The sequence below is a fragment of the Doryrhamphus excisus genome, chromosome 2 (genome assembly GCF_030265055.1).
Source record: "Doryrhamphus excisus isolate RoL2022-K1 chromosome 2, RoL_Dexc_1.0, whole genome shotgun sequence".
NCBI classification, from domain to species: Eukaryota; Metazoa; Chordata; class Actinopteri; order Syngnathiformes; family Syngnathidae; genus Doryrhamphus; species Doryrhamphus excisus.
In genome coordinates, this window is record NC_080467.1 from 4,710,167 (window position 1) to 4,734,983 (window position 24,817).

At 41.6% G+C, this 24,817-nt stretch overlaps 1 protein-coding gene across 3 annotated transcripts in view; it reads right to left on the reverse strand.

The window, feature by feature from the left end:
* The window catches only part of LOC131120071 (spectrin beta chain, non-erythrocytic 1-like), a 57,267-nt gene that overhangs the window by 25,952 nt on the left and 6,498 nt on the right, over positions 1-24,817 (reverse strand). The window contains exons 1-15 of one of the 3 annotated variants that reach the window (XM_058065146.1): positions 23,608-24,199; positions 10,414-10,565; positions 6,875-7,048; positions 6,132-6,223; positions 5,973-6,053; positions 4,142-4,257; positions 3,949-4,061; positions 3,700-3,887; positions 3,497-3,614; positions 3,261-3,419; positions 3,089-3,184; positions 2,796-3,002; positions 1,273-1,426; positions 1,061-1,212; positions 757-975 (exon numbers count right to left, since the gene is read on the reverse strand). In XM_058065146.1, the coding sequence (XP_057921129.1) occupies positions 757-975; positions 1,061-1,212; positions 1,273-1,426; positions 2,796-3,002; positions 3,089-3,184; positions 3,261-3,419; positions 3,497-3,614; positions 3,700-3,887; positions 3,949-4,061; positions 4,142-4,257; positions 5,973-6,053; positions 6,132-6,223; positions 6,875-7,048; positions 10,414-10,565; positions 23,608-23,842 (2,256 nt within the window). In that variant the 5' untranslated portion in view covers positions 23,843-24,199. Of the gene's footprint in view, positions 1-756; positions 976-1,060; positions 1,427-2,795; positions 3,003-3,088; positions 3,185-3,260; positions 3,420-3,496; positions 3,615-3,699; positions 3,888-3,948; positions 4,062-4,141; positions 4,258-5,972; positions 6,054-6,131; positions 6,224-6,874; positions 7,049-10,413; positions 10,566-23,607; positions 24,200-24,817 lie in introns of those variants that run through there. The other 2 variants (XM_058065148.1, XM_058065147.1) reach the window with 2 other exon arrangements.

Sequence of the window (24,817 nt, forward strand, 5' to 3'; positions counted from 1 at the left end):
CAGCTGTGAGGCCTGCGTGCTAACCACTCGAGCACCGTGCAGCCTCATATTAATATTATTCATTCATTCATTCATTTTCTACCGCTTTTTCCTCACAAGGGTCATGGGGGTGCTGGAGCCTATCCCAGCTGTCTTTGGGCGAGAGGCGGGGTACACCCTGGACTGGTGGCCAGCCAATCACAGGGCACATATAGACAAACAACCATTCACACTCACATTCATACCTATGGACAATTTGGAGTCGCTAATTAACCTAGCATGTTTTTGGAATGTGGGAGGAAACCGGAGAAAACCCACGCATGCACAGGAAGAACATGCAAACTCCAGGGTGGAATTGAACCCTGGTCTCCTAGCTGTGAGGTCTGTGCGCTAACCACTCGTCCACCGTGCCGCCTGTGTTAATATAAATTTTTATTTATTATGTTCATTTCCTTTCATTTTCATTTCCACCCACGGCCAGCCTCCGGACACGCCCACTCCCCTGTGATTGGTCACACTCAGCTTGTATGCCCATATAACAAAAGCCTGGCTTGCTGTGATGTCACAGTGATCCAGTTTTATAAAAAACTCAGTGAAAGCGAGCTTTCTAAGCCATCCCAAACGTCTTTAAGGCTGACTTCCAAATACACAAACCTCCTGATCTGAAACTTAGGCTGGGTTTAACACCGGGATCAAACATTCTAACTCCACTTATAGCTCATCATTGAGATGGTGATGGACATGCTGACAAGAAGGATGTGAAGGTTGTGGAGGTACCTGGATGTCCAGGATGCGTTCTTTAATTTTGTCGGCTCCAAAGTGGTTGTTGGCCACCAGCTCGTCTCCCTGCTTGATGGTCTGCTGCAAGTGGGCGGACCGCCCCGTCATCTCGTCCTCGAAAGCCTTGTGCTGACTCAGCAGCCGCAGGGCGCCCGTCAGATCCTTCCCGTAATCCTCCGAAGACAGGATCTGCTCCTTCTCCCTGATCCAACCCTCCTAAGAAGAAGACACGGCAAGGCCCGGATTACCGACTTTGGTTCTTCAACTTCCTGCGTCACGGTCACGCGGCATGAAAACGAACCTCTTCGGCCATCTCCCAGAAGAACTTCCAAAGGCGGCGTGACTCCTCCAAGCGAGCTCGCCGCTCGGCCGCCAGCTGGCTGAGCTCCTGGTAGCAGAACTCCAGGTGGGCCACCCGGTCTCGGATGATCTGCGGGTCGCAGGGTTTGTAGCCTGAGGAGGAAGAGGAATGAGCTTCTTCGTACGCGAGCACACGAGTCGTTCCCGTCTCACCGTCTGTGTCCGTGGCAAACTTCTGAGCGTTGGCGTTGACGTTCCGGACCCTGTCGGCCTGGATGGCGATGTCGGCCTCCACCAGAGCGTGTTTCTGCAGCAGGTCTTCCACGCCCAGCAGGTGCTTCCCGTAATCCTGTGACAGCAGCAGCATCTGCGCCACAGGACCGCCACCAGGTCAAAGGTCAAAACAAACACAAAACCAGCAGTAGTTTGGCAAGAATAAAGTTTTTTTTAAAAAAGTTTAATAAAAAAAGTTTAATTTTATGACAATAATGATGTAGTATGTGTCATTTTAGTGGCATACAGTTAAAATATTAAAGAAAATAAAAATAAAAAGCTACCATTTTTGGAAAATCAGGTTGGGGGAAAAAAAGCAAAATATTAAATAAAAATTTAAAAGAAGAATTTAAAAATAAAAAAGGCAAATTACAATTGTGATTTTATGGGAATAAAGTCAAAATATTAACAGATTGCAATTTTACCAGAATAAAAACAATAAATATGTAATATTATGAGAAAATCATGTTTTTTTATTGTAATATTGTAAGAGAAGTAGTAGTTGAAATATTAAAGAAATACCTTATTTTTTTCAATGCTCTAATATTATAACAAATAAAACAACAAATATGATACAACAAATACATTTGTCATTTTTGGACAATGGGGTGCGGAAAAATAGTTATAATGTGATGAGAATAAAGTCAAAATATTATAGGGATAATGTCATAAATACGAAAAGAAATTTACAAGAAGAAAGTTGTTAAAAATAAATAATAATAATAAAATAAATAATAAATAAATAATAATAAATACAAAATAAAAACAGCTGTGATTTTACGAGAATAAAGTGAAAATATTACAAGAAGGTAGGACAATGGGGTGCGGAAAAAGTTATAATGTGATTAGAATAAAGTCAAAATATTATAGGAATAAAGTCATAAATACGAGAAGAAATTTACAAGAAAGTTGTTAAAAATAAATAAATAAATAAAATAATAAATAAATAATAAATAAATAATAAATAAATAATAAATAAACAATAAATAAATAATAGTGAATAGTAAATAAATAAATAAATAAATAAATAAAAAATAAATAAATATAAAAACAGCTGTGATTTTACGAGAATAAAGTGAAAATATTACAAGAAGGTACGACAATGGGGTGCGGAAAAAGTCAATGTGGTTAGAATAAAGTCAAAATATTATAGGAATAAAGTCATAAATACGAGGAGAAATTTACAAGAAGAAAGTTGTTAAAAATAAATAATAATAAAATAAATAATAAATAAATAAAAATAAATAAATAAAAATAAAAAAAGCTGTGATTTTACGAGAATAAAGTGAAAATATTACAAGAAAAAAAAATCAAATTTTTTTTAGGAGAATAAAATATCATCAGGACCAATGGGATGATAGTAGCATAAAGTTGAACTATTTTAAATACAGATAGTGTTGTTAAGCTGTAATGCTAAATAAAGCAAAACAACAAAAAAAGTGATAGGAGAAGACCCCGCCCACCTTCATCTCGTCCATCCAGTCCATGATGTAGAGCATCTCCTGGAAGACCCTCTGCAGGCCCAGGTTCTGCTCCAGCCTCAGCCTGCGGGCCTTGAGAAGCTCCAGCAGGTACTCCCACAGTCTGATCACGTTGTCCTTTCTCGCCGTGATGCGTTTGATGTCATGGTAATTCTCTGCCTCCAGCTCCTTTGCCACGGAAACCACAGCCTGCGTGCCGCCCCACGAGGACAACCACAAGAACGTTCAAATCCGGAACTGGACCAGCATCCATCCAATCACTATCGAAGACGCACCTGGACCCGCTCCTCGTAGGCGGCGATGTCCGTCTCTATGGCCTCGTGCTTCTTGGTGGCCGCCTCCACGGCCTGTAGATCGAAGCCGAAGTTGTCCTGGAGGAGGGAACATAAGTCAAACATCCGAGTCGGGCGGGCGTGGGCGCGGTCGCAGCGGAGGCGTGGACGTTACCTGGGAGACCAGACGCTGGTTCTCGCTCAGCCACGTCTCCCTCATGGCGGCCTTGCGATCAAAACGTCGGGCCAGCTGCTCCAGTTTCTCCTGGCGAATCAGCTCCGTTCTCAAAGCCAGCTCCCGCTCGTGCTCCGCCTTCTCCAGACGCTCCCACGCCTGAAACAAACGCACCCCCGGTACATAATCAGTCACTGAGGGACATCTGCGTTGTTTGTTCCTGGGGGCGTGGCTACCTTGTTGATGTCAGAGATGAGTTTTCCCTCTCGAGGAGTGTAGACCTTCTGGTTGTTGGCTCTCATCTTACTCTGAATGGTGAAGAGGAGAACCTCCAGGTTGCCCTTCTCTGTGAACCTACACACACGTGCACAGTTAGCATGTTAGCACGTTAGCATGTGCGAGCCAGGTCCGTGGGAGGTTCTTGTGGGTCAGTACGGACTTGGGCGGCTTCTCCACGGTTCTGTAGGTGTTGAACGCTTGCAGCTGCTGCTGAACGCCCACCAGAGAGTTGGCAAACTTCCTGTTGTTGAGGATGATGATGGTCTGCTCGATCCACTCCAGCAGGTCCGACGCCAGAGACTCGTACTTCTCGATCATCTTCTCTGTCTCGATGGCGTTGTCCAGAACCTGAAGGACCCCGGCGGTGGCGTTATCATCAAAAGATGACGGCCTTTCAAAGTTCCTTTACCTTTCCGATTCGCTTGCCCTCCACCTTCAGAGCCTTCATCTTGGAGAAGTAGTGGTAGTAGGTGACCACGTAGGTGATGATGGACTTCTCATCAGGGTGGTCCACGCTGATGTCTGTTCAAGATGGAGGAGACAAAAAATGAGGAACATTTCTTCCAGACGCCGCCGCTAGCGTTAGCCACATGCTAACTCACCCTCGGGGTCGAGCAGCTTGGTGAGGCCCAGATGTTGCTCGGCCAGGTTGAAGGCATTCTGCAGGTTGTAGTGAGCGTTGGACTTCTTCAGCTTGTCAAAGTCGATCAGGTCCGGTCTGACAAATAAAGCGTTAACATTCGAATTTGGAACGGGTCTGCCACCTTCTGCTAACCTCTGGCCGGCGTTGCAAATGCAGGCCCATAACATGATGGGCTACACATCACATGCAGGCCCACACTTGGATGGCTATACTCTACAGGCAGGCCCACAATAGGATGGGCTACACATCACATGTAGGCCCATACTTGGATGGCTATACTCTACAGGCAGGCCCACAATAGGATGGGCTACACATCACCTGCAGGCCCATAGTTGTATGGCTAGGCTCTACATGCAGGCCCACAATAGGATGGGCTACACATCACCTGTAGGCCCATACTTGTATGACTAGGCTCTACATGCAGGCCCACAATAGGATGGGCTACACATCACATGCAGGCCCATAATGGGACGGGCTACACATCATCTGCAGGCCCATACTTGGATGGCTAGACTCTACATGCAGGCCCACAATAGGATGGGCTACACATCACATGCAGGCCCATAATAGAACGGGCTACACATCATCTGCAGGCCCATACTTGGATGGCTAGGCTCTACATGCAGGCCCACAATAGGACGGGCTACACATCACATGCAGGCCCATACTTGGATGGCTAGGCTCTACATGCAGGCCCATAATAGGATGGGCTACAAATCACCTGCAGGCCCATACTTTGATGGCTAGGCTCTACATGCAGGCCCACAATAGGATGGGCGACACACAAGCCCACAATAGGATGAGCTACACATCACCTGCAGGCCCATACTAGGATGGCTAGGCTCTACACGCAGGCCCACAATAAGATGGGCTACACATCATATGCAGGCCCATAATGGGACGGGCTAAACATCACCTGCAGGCCCATACTTGGATGGCTAGACTCTACATGCAGGCCCATAATAGGATGGGCTACACATCACATGCAGGCCCATATTTGGATGGCTATACTCTACATGCAGGCCCATACTTAGATGGCTAGACTCTACATGCAAGCCCACAATAGGATGGGCTACACATCACCTGCAGGCCCATACTTGGATGGCTAGGCTCTATATGCAGGCCCACAATAAGATGGGCTACACATCACATGCAGGCCCATAATGGGACGGGCTAAACATCACCTGCAGGCCCATACTTGGATGGCTAGGCTCTACATGCAGGCCCATAATAGGATGCGCTACACATCACATGCAGGCCCATATTTGGATGGCTATACTCTACATGCAGGCCCATAAAAGAATCGGCTCCACATCACTTGCAGGCCCATAATAGGACGGGCTACACATCGCATGCAGCCCAAAGTGCTGCATGCCACTCCCATATTAGGATAGCTATGCTCTCTGCAATGAAGGCCCATAACATTGTGGGCTAAACTTTTTCCATGCAGGCCCACGATAATAGGAAGGGCTACACATTACATTCAGGCCTATAATATGATGGCTACGCATTACATGGAGGCCCAGATGTCTAAACTCTGCATGGAGGCCCATAATAGGATTAGCGATATGTCTTATGCAGTTCCATAATAGGATGGCTGCGCATTGCATGCAGGCCCATAATGGAATGGGCTCTGTTTCGTAAGCAGGCCCATAATAGAATGGCCACGCTCCGCATTGCAGGCCCATAATAAAAGGCCGGCTGACAGTCTGAATGCAGGCCAATAATAAAGAATGAAATGTGTGTGGCTTTCTTGGAGGACAGCGTGAAGGTGGCCCGTCCTCTCTCACCTGTGTTTGTGGATGAGCGCATTGAAGGCCATGCCGTCCCTCCAGCTCGTGGAGAAGTTGTGGATGTTGACGTTTGGATATCTGGACAAAACAAGATGGCGCCCGGTCAAAGGCAAAACAACCACACACAGTCCGCAGACAACGTCGTCAGAGACTCACCCGGCAGTCTTCATCTGACACCAGAGCAGCAGCGCATCCTTAGCAGACTTCTTCTCCTTGTTGTCCTCCGTCTCCACGCTGATGTCCTGGATCTGAGACACACACGCACACACGTCAGCGCTGGTGGACAACATGGCCGACGACGAGGTCATGTCGTTTCTACGTGGACCAAGACAAGCCGAAGAACTCTTGGAGCTCTTCTTACCTTCATCAGTATAAACAGCGACACAGTCACAACTCGGCTAAGATCATCGACACCAACGTCCAATTCACGTGCATGCTCACATGCACGCTCATCATCCCGCATGATGCTGACAATCCTCGCTAGTCTACATTCCACCCTCCTCCTCCTCTTCCTCCTCTGCCAGGATTTAAAGCACTAAAAGAGTTTTTATTAATCCCGGCAGATTAGAAACGTTAAATCCTTTCCACTCATTTCCCCAACGCTCCCTCACGGAGGCGGGCAAAGATGCGCGGCGAGAGACGCTCATCGCCGCTGACGAGGAAAAGCGACACATTTGTGAAAAGATGACTACTGTTGTCCTATGCAAATACGTCTTCTTCATTAAAAAAACACAAAAAACACTTTCAGTGTAACGATTGTTGACTGCATGACCGTCATGCAACACTGCTCACAGCCACAAGGGGGCACACATGTGGCGACTGCTATATTTTCACCACATCATCACCACATCAAGTGGCCTCCATAGGCTGATTGGCTACAGATGAAAAGGCGGTCTTACCTGGAAGCGGAGGATGATGGTCCAGATGAGGCCCAGGGTGAGGCGGTGATTCCCATCCACAATGTCGTGGGAGCCCATGTTCTCCAGGTGGACCTTCTGCTCCTTCAGGAACTGAAGGGCCTTGTCCACGTTCTCCAGACAGTGGATCCTCATGCGGCCTTTGGTGGGTTTGGGCTGCAACACACACACACACACGTCATGGTAACACTTCACCACTGGACGGATCACGAGATCATGATCTTATTGAAGAAAAATAAGTACATTTTAGTAAGAGAGCTAAAATAGTGAAGAAAAACTGTAATATAAAATAATACATAACAAAGCTGTATTTTGTATTACTGTATTTTCATTTTTGGAAAATGAAGACAAAACGCTGTAAAAATAATGTCACTTTAGGAGCATAATATTGCTCTAGTAAATAAAAAAATATTTTTCAAGTTTATAATTTAATATTATTATATTAATATTATACATATTAATATATTACATTAATATAATAATATTCATATAATATATTATTATATATTAATATTATAATATTATTATATATTAATATTATAATATTAATATATAAAAAACAACAACAACAAATAAAGCTGTCACTTTTGAAAAATGAGGTTGTGGGGAAATAAAATTACACTATAATGTTATGAGAATCATATAAATAGTCATAATTCAGAGAACAAAAATGTACAAGAACTTGAAATAGTTAGGAAATAAACTGTATAAAAGGAAGAAAGCTGTCATTTTACAAGAATAAAGTTAAAAAACCATGAAAAAAAATCAAAGTCTGACAAAAAAAAGTTTTGGAAAATTATGTAGCGGAAATATGATAATGTTATGATAATAAAATAAAAATATTAGTGGAATAAAGTCACAATAATGAGAATAAAGTGTACAAAAAGAAAGTTGAAATAGCTGAAAAAATTAAAGAAAGAGTAGGTAAGAGAGGGTAAAGAAAAAATGTGAGGAAAAAAAGCCATAATTTATCAGAATAAAGTCTAAATATTAAGAATTTTGTGACCATAAACTCATGATATCATGGAGGAAAAATAACGAAATTTTAATAACATATTAAAGAAAAATAAAAATATTAGCGTAATAAAGTCCTAATTATGAGAAGAAAATGTACAAGAAGAAAGTTGAAATAGTTGGAAAACTATAAGAAAGAAAGCTGCAATTTTATGAGAATACATTCAAAATATTGAGAGAGAAAGTCACATTCTATCAAGAAAAAAAAGTCAGCATTTTGCGAGAATATACTCCTGATATTATGGATGAAAAACAACAGTTTTAGCAACAAAGTTGAAATATTAATAATGAAAAAAATATATTTCTGTCATAAAAAATAAAGCTGTCATTTGTGAAAAATTAGACTGAGCTGTAACAGCCACCCCACAAAATGGAGGAGAAAAGAGCAAGTCTGATACTAATAGAGGGCTTTATGGGTAATATGACAAAGTAATATGACAAAGCTGACATGCTTTAAAAGGGCCGGACACCCCTGGTAGACATTACAAGTCTGAACCCTCCACTGTCGCACCGTGTCAATACAAAAATATTTGGTGACCCCTGCCGTCCTCACTGACATCACCACGGTAACACTGAAGGATGGGACAAAATGAACAGATATTGTCAATGCCCCCCCACCCTCGGTGACAGCCTGGTGAAAAGGCAGGATGTGCAAGAAGGGGGCGGAAAAGCAAGAGGAGAAAGAAAGAAAAATGAAAGAAGTTTGGCTCGTCGTTCTACAAATAGCGTCGGGATTGTGCTGCTAGTGTTGCCATGGTGACGACACGGCAGACCGCCACGTTTCCTCACCCTGCATCCTAGCAGTATGTATCAAGGCAATCCATAATCCAATAAGTCCTATTTAAATTACTCTTCATTCTTTCACCATTTATTACGATTATTGACTGTTTTTATTATTGAGTATTGATTATTTACGATGAGTATTGATTGTTTACGATGAGTACTGACGAGTAGCGAGAGAAAAAAAAAGGCCTTTTCTCAGTTTTCTCAGTGTGTCCGTTTGGGCTGTAGTCATGTATTCATATAAAAGTGTGACCATGAAGAGGTTTCCAACCGAAAAAAACTGAAATATCTAAACATTAAAAGTGGAAATATTAACATATAATATTCATTAATTTATTCATTTTCTACTGCTTTTCCTCACGAGGGTCGCGGGGGTGCTGGAGCCTATCCCAGCTGTCTTCGGGCGAGAGGCAGGGTACACCCTGGACTGGTGGCCAGCCAGCCAATCACAGGACACATATAGACAAACAACCATTCACACTCACATTCATACCTATGGACAATTTGGAGTGGCTAATTAACCTAGCATGTTTTTGGAATGTGGGAGGAAACCGGAGTACCCGGAGAAAACCCACGCATGCACGGGGAGAACATGCAAACTCCACACAGAGATGGCCGAGGGTGGGAATTGAACCCTGGTCTCCTAGCTGTGAGGTCTGCGTGCTAACATATAATATTACTATGAAAAATAAGGTCACTATCGTAGCATAAAGATTAATTTATATATAAATAATATATATTATAATAATATATATATATTAATTTATAAATAAATATTTTTTTTAGTTTTATTTATTTGCAACATCACAAGAAACAAAACTAAAAATAAAATTGTAAATTTTGGACAATTTGGCTTCAAGAAGAGTTTGAATAAAAAGCAAGAATAAAGTCAAAATATGATGGGAATAAAGTCATGTTGAAAAGAAGAAAATTCCTTTTCTAAACATATAATTTCCCCCAAAAAATTAAAAATAAGGTCACTATCATAGCATAAAGATTAATTTTGAAAGATTTTTAAAAAAAAATGTATTTATTTGCAACATCACAAGAAACAAAACTAAAAATAAAATTGTCAATTTTGGACAATAAGGCTTTAAGAAGAGTTTGAATAAAAAGCAAGAATAAAGTCAAAATATGATGGGAATAAAGTCATGTTGACAAGAAGAAAATTCCTTTTCTAAAAATATAATTTCCCAAAAAAAGGAAAAATGTGCAGTCATTTTACAAGAATAAAGTAGGAGAAAAAATCGTACGGGGTGGCACGGTGGTCTAGTGGTTAGCGCGCAGACCTCACAGCTAGGAGACCAGGCTTCAATTCCACCCTCTGCCATCTCTGTGTGGAGTTTGCATGTTCTCCCCGTGCATGCGTGGGTTTTCTCCGGGTACTCCGGTTTCCTCCCACATTCCAAAAACATGCTAGGTTAATTAGCCACTCCAAATTGTCCATAGGTATGAATGTGAGTGTGAATGGTTGTTTGTCTATATGTGCCCTGTGATTGGCTGGCCACCAGTCCAAGGTGTACCCCGCCTCTCGCCCAAAGACAGCTGGGATAGGCTCCAGCACCCCCGCGACCCTCGTGAGGAAAAAGCGGTAGAAAATGAATGAATGAAAAAATCGTACGCAAACAAAGAAACAATACGTAACATAACGTAACATTCCAAGTAAACACTTAAGATGATCCTATCATCATGAGAAGCAACAAAGTGAGGAGCTTCCGACCCACCAGTCTTTCTCCTGACAGGACCTCCAGCAGCTTGATGAGCATGCGGCCGTCCCTCAGGTCCATGTAGAGGTCGGTGATCCGACAGGAGACTCTGGAGAGGTGCGAGTTGACCCATTTGGTGAAGGTCTTCTTCTGCACGGCCTCTCGCTCGTCTGGACAACACAAACAAAAAAAAGAGGAGTAGAAGGAACGTTGGTGTAAGGAAGTATTGACTCAGTGGACCTTTTCACTATGTTGTTTTTTTTACGGCTTTAATGTAAGGAACGTTTTGTGACTGTCCTTCAAAATAAGAGTTCAGTTTAACCCATGTCTGCCTAAACAAAACAAGAGTGTGAGCAGTTGGAATTGCATGGGTGACTACATCTTCTTCATGACAAGCACATGCAGTAAAGTTGGTTCAATTTGAGACAATTATTTCATGACATGGCTTAAAGCAGGGGTCTCAAACTCAATTTACTCGGGGGCCATTGGAGCTCGGGTCTGGGTGAGACTGGGCTGCATCAGGTTTTCCAAAAAAAAAAAAAAAAAAAACGCAAACAAAAAATTAAAAAAAAACTTCGCTTCCAATTTTCTACAAGAAAAGCTCTGATAAAACATTCCACTGTTCTCAAATATCTTACTATTTATTTTTCTACACAAAATAAGATGAAAAATAAATAAACAAATCAAGAAAAAAGAAAATCAATCAATCAGTAATAAATAAATATAATAATAATAATAATAATAATAATAAAACACAAAATAATAAAAAATTAAGAAACCACATATAGTTGGTGGGTAGACAAATTATTTTTTTCAGATTAAAATGAACAAAGCATTATTAGAGCCCTGTAGACATGACAAAACACGACTATAGTCACATTTATACTCTTTTTATTTACAACATATTGCACAACTGCAGGGTCTTGAGACACATGCTAACTTACAAACTAGAGAGCTAGCGACCTAAACGGTAGCGTTCAAGTTATTTCCTTTAAACTTAAATAGCCAAAAACTTACCACTTCCACACGGATAGGGAGGATAACTATTAACAGTTATTTAACCTTTAACATGAACATTAATCAAACGTAATCATTTTTTTCTGGGTACATGATACCATACAGCAGCCATATCAAACTAACATTAACACTTTCATATCAAGGCGGGGGGCCTCAAACTAGTGTCCTGCGGGCCACATTTGGCCCACGGGCCGCATGTTTGAGACCCCTGGCTTAAAGCTTTGTAGCTTTTTATACAATACTTTGCATTTTATATTGCTGTATATATTTATATATACCAAAATATCCTGACATACTGTATATGGTCCATATGAGCCAACCCGAACTGTCACCATGTCACTTATCATCTCTGTTCGCATTTCCTCTCTGATTGAGCTCATTGTTAGGCGAGGGCGGGGCTTCCTGAGTCAGAAAAGTTGGGAAATATTCACACGTACGCACACACACACTCAGCACATCAACACCTGCAGAGTGCAACACAGTTACTTACTGGTGTATGCTAAACATACGTATGTCATGTACTAGTATGTGTGTGTACATATGTACATGTGTGTGTGTGTGTGCGTCACAGAAAAAAATCCACCATAAAAATAAAACAGCGTTATCAAGGTACGTGTAGAGGATGTTTAAGTCTTATCTGGACTGATTGTGTCCTTTTTCCTGTTCATGCCAAAGGTCAAATGTCATCCCGTGGGAGCTTGTGAAGACAACACAGACATGGCACACTCCTGACTTATTAATAAACAATTTCATTTCGTGAAATAGAAACAATATACTCAATTGCTCAGGGTCTCAGTCGGTGAACTTGTGCACTTACGTATGCCTACTTCATTAAGTGCATAAGTGTGCAAAACGCAGTACACCGTACACTCAAAACGATGAGTGTGCAGTAGTTATGACAAAGAAAACCTTTTTACATCCTTCTAAATGCATTATTTAACATTATGCGAGCACTCAAGACATGAAATAGCACCCCTATAGTTACGTTTACACTCCTGTTACCCCAGGGGTGCTCACACTTTTTCAGCATGCGAGCTACTTTTAAAATGGCCGAGTCAAAATGATCTACCCACTACAAAAATGCAAAACATCTATTTATTTTCAAATGTATTGAGGATTATTTGTACGTACAATGTATGTTGATGTACCTTACATAACCAAATGAGCCAATATTGCAAAACACACATAATTAACTATTAACATTTTTTGTAATTACCTGAGTTTACTTTGATGACTTGCACTGAATTGAACCAGCCAGGGATGCATAGTCCGGACAGTAGCTGCTGATAGCCAGCCTCAAGCACACTTCCAAATGTTTATCAGTCATGGATAATATCCGTATCACAATATCCGTATAATATTCCATATCCGTATGGAAGTGATATGTTTTTTTGCCTTTTTACTTGGTCAAGCTCCTTCACTCATTTTAGTGACCATAAACTTTAGCGAGGGCTTTAAAATCTCGCAATTCGCCGACTAGCTTAGCACTTTGCATCGTTGTTTACGCATGAGCGGTGACCTAAAGGTCAAAATTCAGTTGTCATCTGATTGGTTGTCCTGTATGTCAATCAAGTGACGGCATTGATGCTGGGATGATATTTTTTTAATGTCACGCCGCGATCGACCAGCGATCGACCAGTACCACCTCCGCGATCGACCGGTAGCTCGCGATCGACTTAATGAGCACCCCTGTGTTACCCAATATAGTCGACATAATCAGACATAAATACAATGATATAGCTTCACACGTTAGCAGTATTGACTTTTGCACACCTGATGTAGAGGAATGGGCTAAGCATACATCCCTGTGGAACCCCGGTTTTGATGGTGACCAAGGGAGATGGTTTTGGATTTGAGCCCACCCTTACTGCTTGCAGTATGGGTAAATCTTGCAACAAAGTCTGTGTTATATTATTACTATTATTATGGATTTTTATTAGTAGGGTTGAATATTTATAGATATTTATATTTCCGGGTAACCTTCTTAGAGCCCTCGAGTTTAGTACAACTGGCGCACAAAACGTCTTCCTCAGACTCAGAAAGTGATGTTTACTGCTTGTTTGTTTACAGCTGAGCTCAGGGGACGTTACGACGGGCAGGAGAAAAAAGGAGCACTTGATTTTTTTACCTGCACAAACGGGTAATCTTGCCTCATTTGAGCATTTTTAACCTTCCTCTTGTGTTAGACTTCTGGTATCATCTCTTATGTTACCGGGGTTACCGGTTTTGACCCATGTATTAAATCAGCTATAAAATACACTAAAAACAATAAGCTACCATCAAATTTGCTTCTCATGTCTTGGTTACCTTCTTAGGCTTCCTCATCCATGAAAATGTTGGTTTTAATACTTTTGATGTGGGCAGGGAGGCCTTTTTTTGTCACTATACCCCTCCATTTCTATTTCCAAAAATGGTAAAATGAACCTCAAAAGAATCATATTAATAAATTGAATTATTTTGTTACCTGGCTATTACTGAGAGTTATAGAATATATCTCTTAAATCAATTAGTTTTAATTATTTTCTCATTTTAGTATTATAGATAGATAGATAGATAGATAGATAGATAGATAGATAGATAGATAGATAGATAGATAGATAGATAGATAGATAGATAGATAGATAGATAGATAGATAGATAGATAGATAGATAGATAGATAGATAGATAGATAGATAGATAGATAGATAGATAGATAGATAGATAGATAGATAGATAGATAGATAGATAGATAGATAGATAGATAGATAGATAGATAGATAGATAGATAGATAGATAGATAGATAGATAGATAGATAGATAGATAGATAGATAGATAGATAGATAGATAGATAGATAGATAGATAGATAGATAGATAGATAGATAGATAGATAGATAGATAGATAGATAGATAGATAGATAGATAGATAGATAGATAGATAGATAGATAGATAGATAGATAGATAGATAGATAGATAGATAGATAGATAGATAGATAGATAGATAGATAGATAGATAGATAGATAGATAGATAGATAGATAGATAGATAGATAGATAGATAGATAGATAGATAGATAGATAGATAGATAGATAGATAGATAGATAGATAGATAGATAGATAGATAGATAGATAGATAGATAGATAGATAGATAGATAGATAGATAGATAGATAGATAGATAGATAGATAGATAGATAGATAGATAGATAGATAGATAGATAGATAGATAGATAGATAGATAGATAGATAGATAGATAGATAGATAGATAGATAGATAGATAGATAGATAGATAGATAGATAGATAGATAGATAGATAGATAGATAGATAGATAGATAGATAGATAGATAGATAGATAGATAGATAGATAGATAGATAGATAGATAGATAGATAGATAGATAGATAGATAGATAGATAGATAGATAGATAGATAGATAGATAGATAGATAGATAGATAGATAGATAGATAGATAGATAGATAGATAGATAGATAGATAGATAGATAGATAGATAGATAGATAGATAGATAGATAGATAGATAGATAGATAGATAGATAGATAGATAGATAGATAGATAGATAGATAGATAGATAGATAGATAGATAGATAGATAGATAGATAGATAGATAGATAGATAGATAGATAGATAGATAGATAGATAGATAGATAGATAGATAGATAGATAGATAGATAGACTCCCTTTATTGTCATTGCACAAAAACACAGTAGTGAAATTGCCAACGAAATGTCGTTGCCTGGCTCCCATATAATAACAGACACAAAAGAAGATAAGTAATAATAAATAATAATAATAATGTGGAGAATAAATAGATTAATCACTAAAGAAACATCTATGGCGTTCGGGTGAATTTTGCCCCATATATATTAATATGTGAAGAAAAGGTAGAAAAAGTTATTGTTTTCAGCAACAGAACTTTAGTATAAACTGAAATCAAAAAGCAAAACAGGTCCAGATCTTGGTTCCCTGTACTTCTTGCCATTCTTTCCATGATCCAAATTGTAAATGTGAAATCACCTCACATGTGTGGACCTTGTTTTTCTGCTGGTATACTGAAAAAAAAAACGGTCAAAATGAGAATCCCCTGAAGCTTACATGATGAGAAGATGAGCTGGTTGTCATTGTTAATTGGCTAATTGTACACTTATGATTTCAGTTGTGGCTCAAAATATTGCTTTATAGTCATATTATTATAACCGGGTCGAAACCGACCCTAACAATACAGCGGTCATAATTTCAACCAGACCATTTTAAAATGTAGTAAAAATATTTTTTTTGGTTTTATTTTGTTGAAATAGAGTTTCCTGACAAAGTCAAAAAGCCTTGATGCAATAAACAAATGTTATGTGATTCTTTTTATGCATTAAAATGTAAAACTTGACATGTTTAATGTTATTGGACGTCATAATTCCCCTCATATCAGTCCAATAATTATCGTGTATCCCTATTTTTTTTTTTAACACACATAGCGGCAGTCTAGCTGCTAGCGCACAATTTATTAACGCACACACACACACGCAGAGCTAAGCAGAAGTCAATGTCAACGTCTTGAGTTACTGCTGAACTCACAGAAAGCATCAGTGTGTGTTTCAGTAAGAGCAAGAGGAGACAGTGGTGTATTGATTGTGTGTGTTTGTGTGCCAGAGAGCAGGAGGGTGGGTCAATAATTCACATATACACACACACACACACACACACACGGTTTGGACGTGACCTTAAAGCGAAGAAACACACAAACCAGACATGGGTGTGGTCTTTTTTTGTCTCCATGGGGACAGAAAATAAATAGCAGAATCAATGACCATTTTTATCTCTTCTCTCACGCTCTCGCACACACACACACACACACACACACACACACACACACACACACAGGAGCAATGTTCAGTGAGAACATCATGAGGTGGGAAGCAATCAGGCTCATACAAACAGAGGACAATTGTGCTCCATCATGGGACGTCCACGTCCTGATAGGACACACACACATACACACACATTGTATAGCCAATGTTTTGGGCCTGAAGCTCCGCCCCCAGCTCCACCAATCAGCATCTTTCATCCATGAAGGTCATGGCAGCGACAACCAAGTAAACCAGTCGGAGATAACTTAGACTGCGGAGGAGTAGAACCGAATCTCCACGACCAGAAGGACCAACATCTGGATCCACTAAGACAGAGGCGGCTGTGTTTTTTGCCCTCCCATGTCTGTTGCATGTTTCCAACTCGCAGCCGCTCGCGCTGGATCACATGACACTATCCAAACACACACACACGCACACACACAATCATGCGGTCATGTCAAAATACACACTTCCAGTATCCAGCATTCCAACATTCCTGGTGTCCCACGAGAGACGCGGGAGTTCCAAGTCTCGTCCCGATTGCTTGCGACATGTTGGACGCTAAAAGTCCACATGATGGATGGACGCCTGCCGTTGCTATAGAAACCACACACAGCAACATCATCACATAGAAAGGAAGTGAGTCTTGCGTGTGTGTGTGTGTGTGTAGGCCAGACTCATAGCAAGATAACACACACACAACCTTGTAGATGGTGTGCGTGTGCGTGTGTGTGTGTGTGCGCTTGACATTCCTCAGCCGTGAGAAGACAAAGCGTCACAGTGTTGTGCTAATGAAGCGCTGTGTGAGTGCCATCAGGTCGTGAGGGACAAATGTGTGTCAATGAGGTCTACAGCTGACCCACATCTGGACCACCATCCACCACCATCTTCATCACATGACCTGGTCTCATTAAAGTACTCCTGCCCTGCTAAACAGATATCGGTGCGCGTGTGTGGCGTGTTGTCATGCCTCCATGGCAACCACAGGCTTCAGTGCAAGTGTCAGGTTGTCATACATCACTCATGTGTGACATGGACATGTCACATGTCACATGTAGCAGGAGCAGCCACTCAGGTTGAAGAGTGGAACTTTCGTGACTATTCATTCATTTTCTACTGCTTTTTCCTCACGAGGGCCGCGGGGGTGCGCTGTCTTGGGGTGAGAGGCGGGGTACACACTGAACTGGTCGCCAGCCAATCACAGGGCACATATAGACAAACAACCATTCACACTCACATTCATACCTATGGACAATTTGGAGTCGCTAATTAACCTAGCATGTTTTTGGAATGTGGGAGGAAACCGGAGTACCCGGAGAAAACCCATGCATGCATGGGGAGAACATGCAAACTCCACACAGAGATGGCCGAGGGTGGGGAAAGACAAAATAAGAAGCCAAAAAGTTACCACTTCCACACAAAATAGGAGGAGAACTCATTCATTTATTCATTTTCTACCGCTTTTTCCTCACGAGGGTCGCGGGGGGAGCTGGAGCCTATCCCAGCTGTCTTGGGGTGAGAGGCGGGGTACACCCTGGACTGGTCGCCAGCCAATCACAGGGCACATATAGACAAACAACCATTCACACTCACATTCATACCTATGGACAATTTGGACAATTTGGGAGAACATGCAAACTCCACACAGAGATGGCCGAGGGTGGAATTGAACCCTGGTCTCATAGCTGTGAGGTCTCCGCGCTAAGATGTGCTGGAACAGATTTGGATTTGACCAACTATACCGGTTGATTAGTCCAAATGAAATATCATGACATTACTGCTACACTACTATCAGGAGAACCAGAGTACAGAGGGGAGTAGCAACCTGCTGTGGCCCAGCAAGGTGCACTGTATTCGGGTACACGTTCTGAGCAGCCTGCATGACACCATGGAGGTCTCTGGCGAAACTTTTGCACTTTTGAAAAGTTTTTTTGTGTGCTGTTTTTCTTCTCTATATGCCTCACTGGAGCGTTTTATTTAAGCGCTTATCGGTGTAACGTCATAATTCCCTCACATCAGCCAATAATTATGGTACACCCCAAATCGTTACCTGTATCAGCTTTTTTTTTTGTCCTTTTACAACTTCTAACTTTCCCACTATGACAGGAACCCCCACAACAAAGCATCTTTTAAGTGTTTAAACTTTCCATTTCTGGTGTTTTTCTAAGTCTCAGATCATATGCTCCGCCCCCTTTGTGCTGCTGAGAGCGTGCACAGTGGGTGACTTCCATCAAAGAACTCTTTCATCCTGCAGCGAGCGCACACACACACACACACACACACACAAATGTACACGGACTCGGCCTCAGCCAGACGGCGTCCTCCATCACTTCCTCGTGTCACCTTGGTCCCTAGCTGCCAACAATCGAGCCATTCTTCATCCCGCTCGCTCGGCGGATGGACTTTAACGAGTTAACACGCGGGAATGTCTGCTGGGAACGTTTCAGACGTGTTTTTCAGGAGTTTTCATGGATGTGAGACGGAGACCACTAAAACCGGGACTCGGTGCTGAAACATGCGGGGCTGAACGCTCACTACGTACGCCACAAGTACCGTCCCAACCTATGAACCGTGACCCCAGCTAAGTCCTTGTGTCACGTATCAGTTCAAAACCACCATGGAAGAATAAACTGGCCATCTAGACATAAAGTAACACCCCTATAGTCACCTTTACACTCCTATTACCCAATATAGTAGACACATGATAACCGAAAATAAGACATAGAAAAAGTGTTTACAACATTCTAAATATTGGTTTACTTCTTTACACACTAACCCTTTACAATCCTATTACCCAACATAGCACATATAGTCATAGAAAATATGGAATTTTAGGCATAAACGACCTTCTAAATGTTTTTTCACATTATTAAAGCCCTCTAGAAGTGATATAACACCCCTATAGTCCATTTACAATCGACAAAATAAGGCATAAGAAATAGAAAACATGTTTATCAACCTCTAAATACTGGTTTAACTTTATTTGAGCCTTGTAGACATAAAATAACACCCCTATAGTCATCTTGACACTCTTATTACCCAATATAGTAGACATAATAACCGAAAATAAGACATAGAAAAAGTGTTTACAACATTCTCAATATTGGTTTACTTCTTTACAATCCTATTACTCAACATAGTACATATAGTCATGGAAAATATGGAATTTTAGGCATAAAAAAATCTGTTTACGACCTTCTAAATGTTTTTTTCACATTATTAAAGCCCTCTAGAGGTGATATAACACCCCCATAGTCCCTTTACACTCATCGTGCCCAATGCAGTAGACAAAATAAGGCATAAGAAATAGAACACCTGTTTACCAACCTCTAGATACGGGTTTAACATTATTTGAGCCTTGTAGACATGAAATAACACCCCTATAGTCATCTTGACACTCTTATTACCCAATATAGTAGACATAATAACCGAAAATATTTCTAGTTCAGTTAATTTAGCTAAGTTCAGTTCATTTTTTATGCTTGAAAATGATTAATTTAGGCAGAAATAGGTAACATTTGCATATTTTTAGCTAATAATGAGACATGATTTATTCATTAGCATGTATATATTTTTTTAACTTGATAGAATAAGAAGTGCAAAGTATAGATGATTCCTTTTTGCATGTTTTGCTCAAATGTAATCTTAGATTTATCTATTTGAATAACGTATATGTGAGTATGTGTAAATATGTGAAAGAGAATTTAAGGCCGGGGGGGTTGGGGGGGGTACGACACCCTCCTTTAATCCCACAAAAAGGGTGAGGATGAAACATTGATGAGGGCGAAGAGGCGGAGAAGAAAGAGGAGACGATGGAGGAAGACGCGGCCGTGAGGACAAGGCCGCAAGCTGTCCTGATCACGTTAGACACGCCCCCCCTCACCCCCACCCCCCACCCCATCAACAGCCTGGGGACTCCCTGAGCAGTCAGGTGTGTTCTGATTGGCTGACTGTAGGGACAGCAGCATAGTGAGGGGGGGAGAACAGAGTCATGATGTTCTTGTTTTTGTGCGTCTATGTGACTCCTGCCAACAGGAAGGAGGCGGAGTTATAACATACTCTCGTCCAATCAATCAATGAATCATTAAGGCAGTTTTTAAGTAATTATTCTTTGTAATTATCGTTTTATTCGGTGTACATGAACACCTTAACTTACACCAGGGGTGCCTAAAGTGCGGCCCGGAGGCCATTTGTGGCACATGGCTGTGTGTTTATTGGTCCGCTGGACATTTGAAAAATATAATTTAACATGAAAACTCACAATTTAAGAATTTGCAGTAATTTTACAAGAAATATAGCCAAAATATTAAAAAAATAAAAAAATGTTGTGGTGTAACAGTAAAGAATAACTTCATAACAACTTCATAATAATTTAAGAATAACATAATAATATCACTTCAGTGGCATAAAGATTAAAAAAAGTCCTAATTTTATGTAAAACAAAAAAAAGAAATAAAGTTGTAATTAGTCATAATTACGAGAAGAAAATTTACAAAACGAAAGTAATATTATGTGGAAAAAAAGTCAAAATATTATGGAAATAAAGTTTTAATATTAAAACAATAAATTGTCTCAAAAAAAGGATGAAGGAAGAAATGGAAAATATAAAATGGAAAACGTTGTAATTTTGGACAATTAGGTTCCATAAAAAATTTGAATGTTAAAAGAATGAAGTCAAAATATAATGGCAATAAAGTCACCATTACAGCAAAAAAAAATACAACAGAGTTCAAATAGTTGAGAAATAATTTTAAAAAACAACAAGTCAAAATATTAAGAGAAAAAAATCATAATATGAGGAAAAATAATGTCATTTTAGCCACATAAAGTTAAAAATTTAAAGAAAAAAAATATAATTTTTTTTGGTTAAAAAGGATGAGAAAAAACAACACATAAATTAAGATGTAATTTTTGGAAAATTAAGTTGGGGAAAGAGTCAAAATATAGAAATGTAGATTCAGATTCCAATACATATGGTTGTATATAAAAAGCCCACAATTAAAGAAGATAATTAGCTGTTTATAATCAACTCCGATAACGTTTATCAAAGGGAGCGTGACCAACCACAGCAGAGTGGGCGTGCCTGGAGGCCTTGGGTGGAATACATTAGACCGTTTTCGCGGGAAACACGAAATCCAGAGAAATACAGCTGAACAGGTGCAGATTCTGGAAGATGTAGAAAGCTTTGTGTGCTGGTTATTGTGTGTAGCTGCTCTATGGGAGTCCACAACTCAATTAAAAAAGGCCCAAAAATGAAGAAAAAAATGAAGAAAAAAAGTTGAAATACTTTTTTTTTATACTAAAAATAAAACAACAAATAAAGTTGGAAAATTAGGATGCGGGAAAAGCGGGAAAAACAAGGAAAAAAGTCTCAATTTCATGAGAACAAACACGTAATATTATGAGGAAACATCATGTCATTTTAGTAGCATGGAGTTGAAAAAGTTTGGACGCCTCTGTTGTAGCAGCGCCCAAACTCTGGATGAGGTGAAGGGGGGCTTCACCTCCTCATCATCATCATCGTCATCATCCTCGCATGTGACTTCCTGTTAAAGTAAATGATTATCCGGGCAGGCCACAAAGCCTTCAAGTCACACAAGCAGACGAGCAAGAACTTTAACAAACGTTGGCTTCGGGGGATTCAATATTTGACAAAGAGGACGTCACAGAGGTGTTGGCCTGCTCGGAAGATCGTCCGAGAGCCTCGGGGGAACCCGATGGCTGACCTCGCTGACTGACGCTTTCAGATCGACCGTGAAACTCCATTAGCCTCCTGATCAAAACAAGCTAGCCGTCATCATGACAGAAGATGTCCGTCACCACACTTTCATCTAAGTTCCACCTCCAACATCATCCAGGAGCACACAAATACAGAGAAGATCCAAGAAGAACGCCAGCAGTCTGACTCCTTCATTCTTTGGCTTTCATTCTGATGACAACACTTTTTCACAGAACATTCCCACCGCAAGTCTAGAAGATTCCGGAAGAATTCTACAATAGTGTTTCTCATTTTAACTTGAACTTTACGTTGAAGAAAGCGGCTTTGGACCGACACCAGAACATTCCATCAGTGGTCACGTTCCCATCTGACTCATCCCTTAAGACTTCTTGTAAGGTCTTGTAAGGTCTAAGGACTTCCCGGTAGTTACTTCTCCCCAAATTCCATTTTTATATTTTCCCTAAATTCCCTTTAATATTTTTTCCCCAAATTTCCTTGTATTTTTCCAGAACGTTCCCAACTTCCTCCCAAATTCCTGTTCAATGTTTCCTTTGTTCATTCATTCATTCATTTTCTACCGCTTTTTCCTCACGAGGGTCGCGGGGGTGCGGAAGCCTATCCCAGCTTTCCCAGCAGTCTTCGGGCAAGAGCCCGAAGAGCCCACCCTGGACTGGTGGCCAGCCAATCACAGGGCACATATAGACAAACAACCATTCACACTCACATTCATACCTATGGACAATTTGGAGTCGCTAATTAACCTAGCATGTTTTTGGAATGTGGGAGGAAACCGGAGTACCCGGAGAAAACCCACGCATGCACGGGGAGAACATGCAAACTCCACACAGAGATGGCCGAGGTTGGGGAAAGACAAAATAAGAAGCCAAAAAGTTACCACTTCCACACAAAATAGGAGGAGAACTCATTCATTCATTTTCTACCGCTTATCCTCACGAGGGTCGCTGGGGGTGCTGGAGCTTATCCCAGCTGTCTTCGGGCGAGAGGCGGGGTACACCCTGAACTGGTTGCCAGCCAATCACAGGGCACATATAGACAAACAACCATTCACACTCACATTCACACCTATGGACAATTTGGAGTCGGCAATTAAACTAGCATGTTTTTTGGAAAGTGGGAGGAAACCGGAGTACCCGGAGAAAACCCACGCATGCACGGGGAGAACATGCAAACTCCACACAGAGATGGCCGAGGGTGGGGAAAGACAAAATAAGAAGCCAAAAAGTTACCACTTCCACACAAAATAGGAGGAGAACTCATTCATTCATTCATTTTCTACCGCTTATCCTCACGAGGGTCGCTGGGGGTGCTGGAGTCTATCCCAGCTGTCTTCGGGCGAGAGGCGGGGTACACCCTGGACTGGTGTCCAGCCAATCACAGGGCACATATAGACAAACAACCATTCACACTCACATTCGCCAATTAACCTAGCATGTTTTTTTGAAAGTGGGAGGAAACCGGAGTACCCGGAGAACATGCAAACTCCACACAGAGATGGCCGAGGGTGGAATCGAACCCTGGTCCTCCTAGCTGTGATCTGCGCGCTAACCACTCGACCGCCGTGCCGCCCTGTTTCCTTTGTTATCGTTCCCAAATTATAATACTTTTCCCAGATGTACCTTGAAGCTGCTTAAAGCGTCCTTCCAGTTGGTTGTAGTTAAACGCCGCCTGGCCCGAGAAGCCGGGGCCCGGGCTGGACCCTCGGACGGGGCTGTGGCCGCGAGCGGCTCCGTGAGAAGGACCCGGTGCCCCAGAAGAAGAAGGGGACAGCGAGCCGGCATAGTCCAAAGTCGGGGAGAGGTGGCTGGGTGAAAGCGGACCGGGAAGAGTTCCTGTAGCGCTGTGAAGCTCCATAATCAAAGTTCTAGAGGAGACTCGTCCTCCGAGGCATGGAAGCGCCAACGAGATGTTTCTTCAAAAGTTCAGACTGCACCAGGATGAGATTCTAATCCGGATCGAATCAGTCCATTTCAGGATGAACAATCCGTGGGAAGTCAAGCAGCTTGGAAGCGGAATCGCCGGACTCAGCAGGCGTACGGCGGCACGGCGCTGCCGTTTGCTCCGCGAGCATCCATGTGTGCAGGAGCCCGCCGCCACCACGCTATCCGTCACTCAACAAAGCCCACTCAACGCACGGCCCTGAGCGGGCGGGACCAGAAAGGAAAAGCAAGCAGAGAAGCGAGGAAAGCGTTTGTCCTCCAGCGTGACGCTCACACACTGAAAACACCTTCACTGCAGCCAGAGGGGGTGGGGGGAGGGGCAGGCAGCGGGGGCCGCTGCTCCATCCGACAGCCAATCACAGCCCTGTCTCGGGGGTGATGTCACTGCCTCATTAGCATAAGAGGGAGTGGCTGCGAGACTGCGAGAGAAAGTCTCACTGAGAAAATGAGTCCATTCTGTAGGATAAAGTGCTGGAAATATTAGATTTTTCAAAATAAAAGTACTTCCCTTTGAGGCCATTTATATGTGATATATTGACGGGGGGTTTTTTTTTTTTTGGAGGTCTGCTCTCTTGTCTTGAAGGTGTTCCCAAGCGTGATCAAAGTCATCCCGCCGCGGCCTCACGAGTGAGCGCGGCGGAAAGAGGAAACAGGGCGGCGGCTTCCTCCCGCATGCAGAGGTCCAAACATCCTGACGGTGTCTGACCTCCAAGATTAGCCTCCTTGCGTGCATCTTCTTCCTGTCCGAGCGCGCCACCACTTCCTGTTTGACCGTCGCCGACCGCCTTGATATTTCAACGGGATCAAGATCTGACCTCAAGGTCAACTCTTCAATCACCTTTGAGATGATTAACGCCAGCAAGTCCCCCCCCCAAGAAGGCGTTGAGCT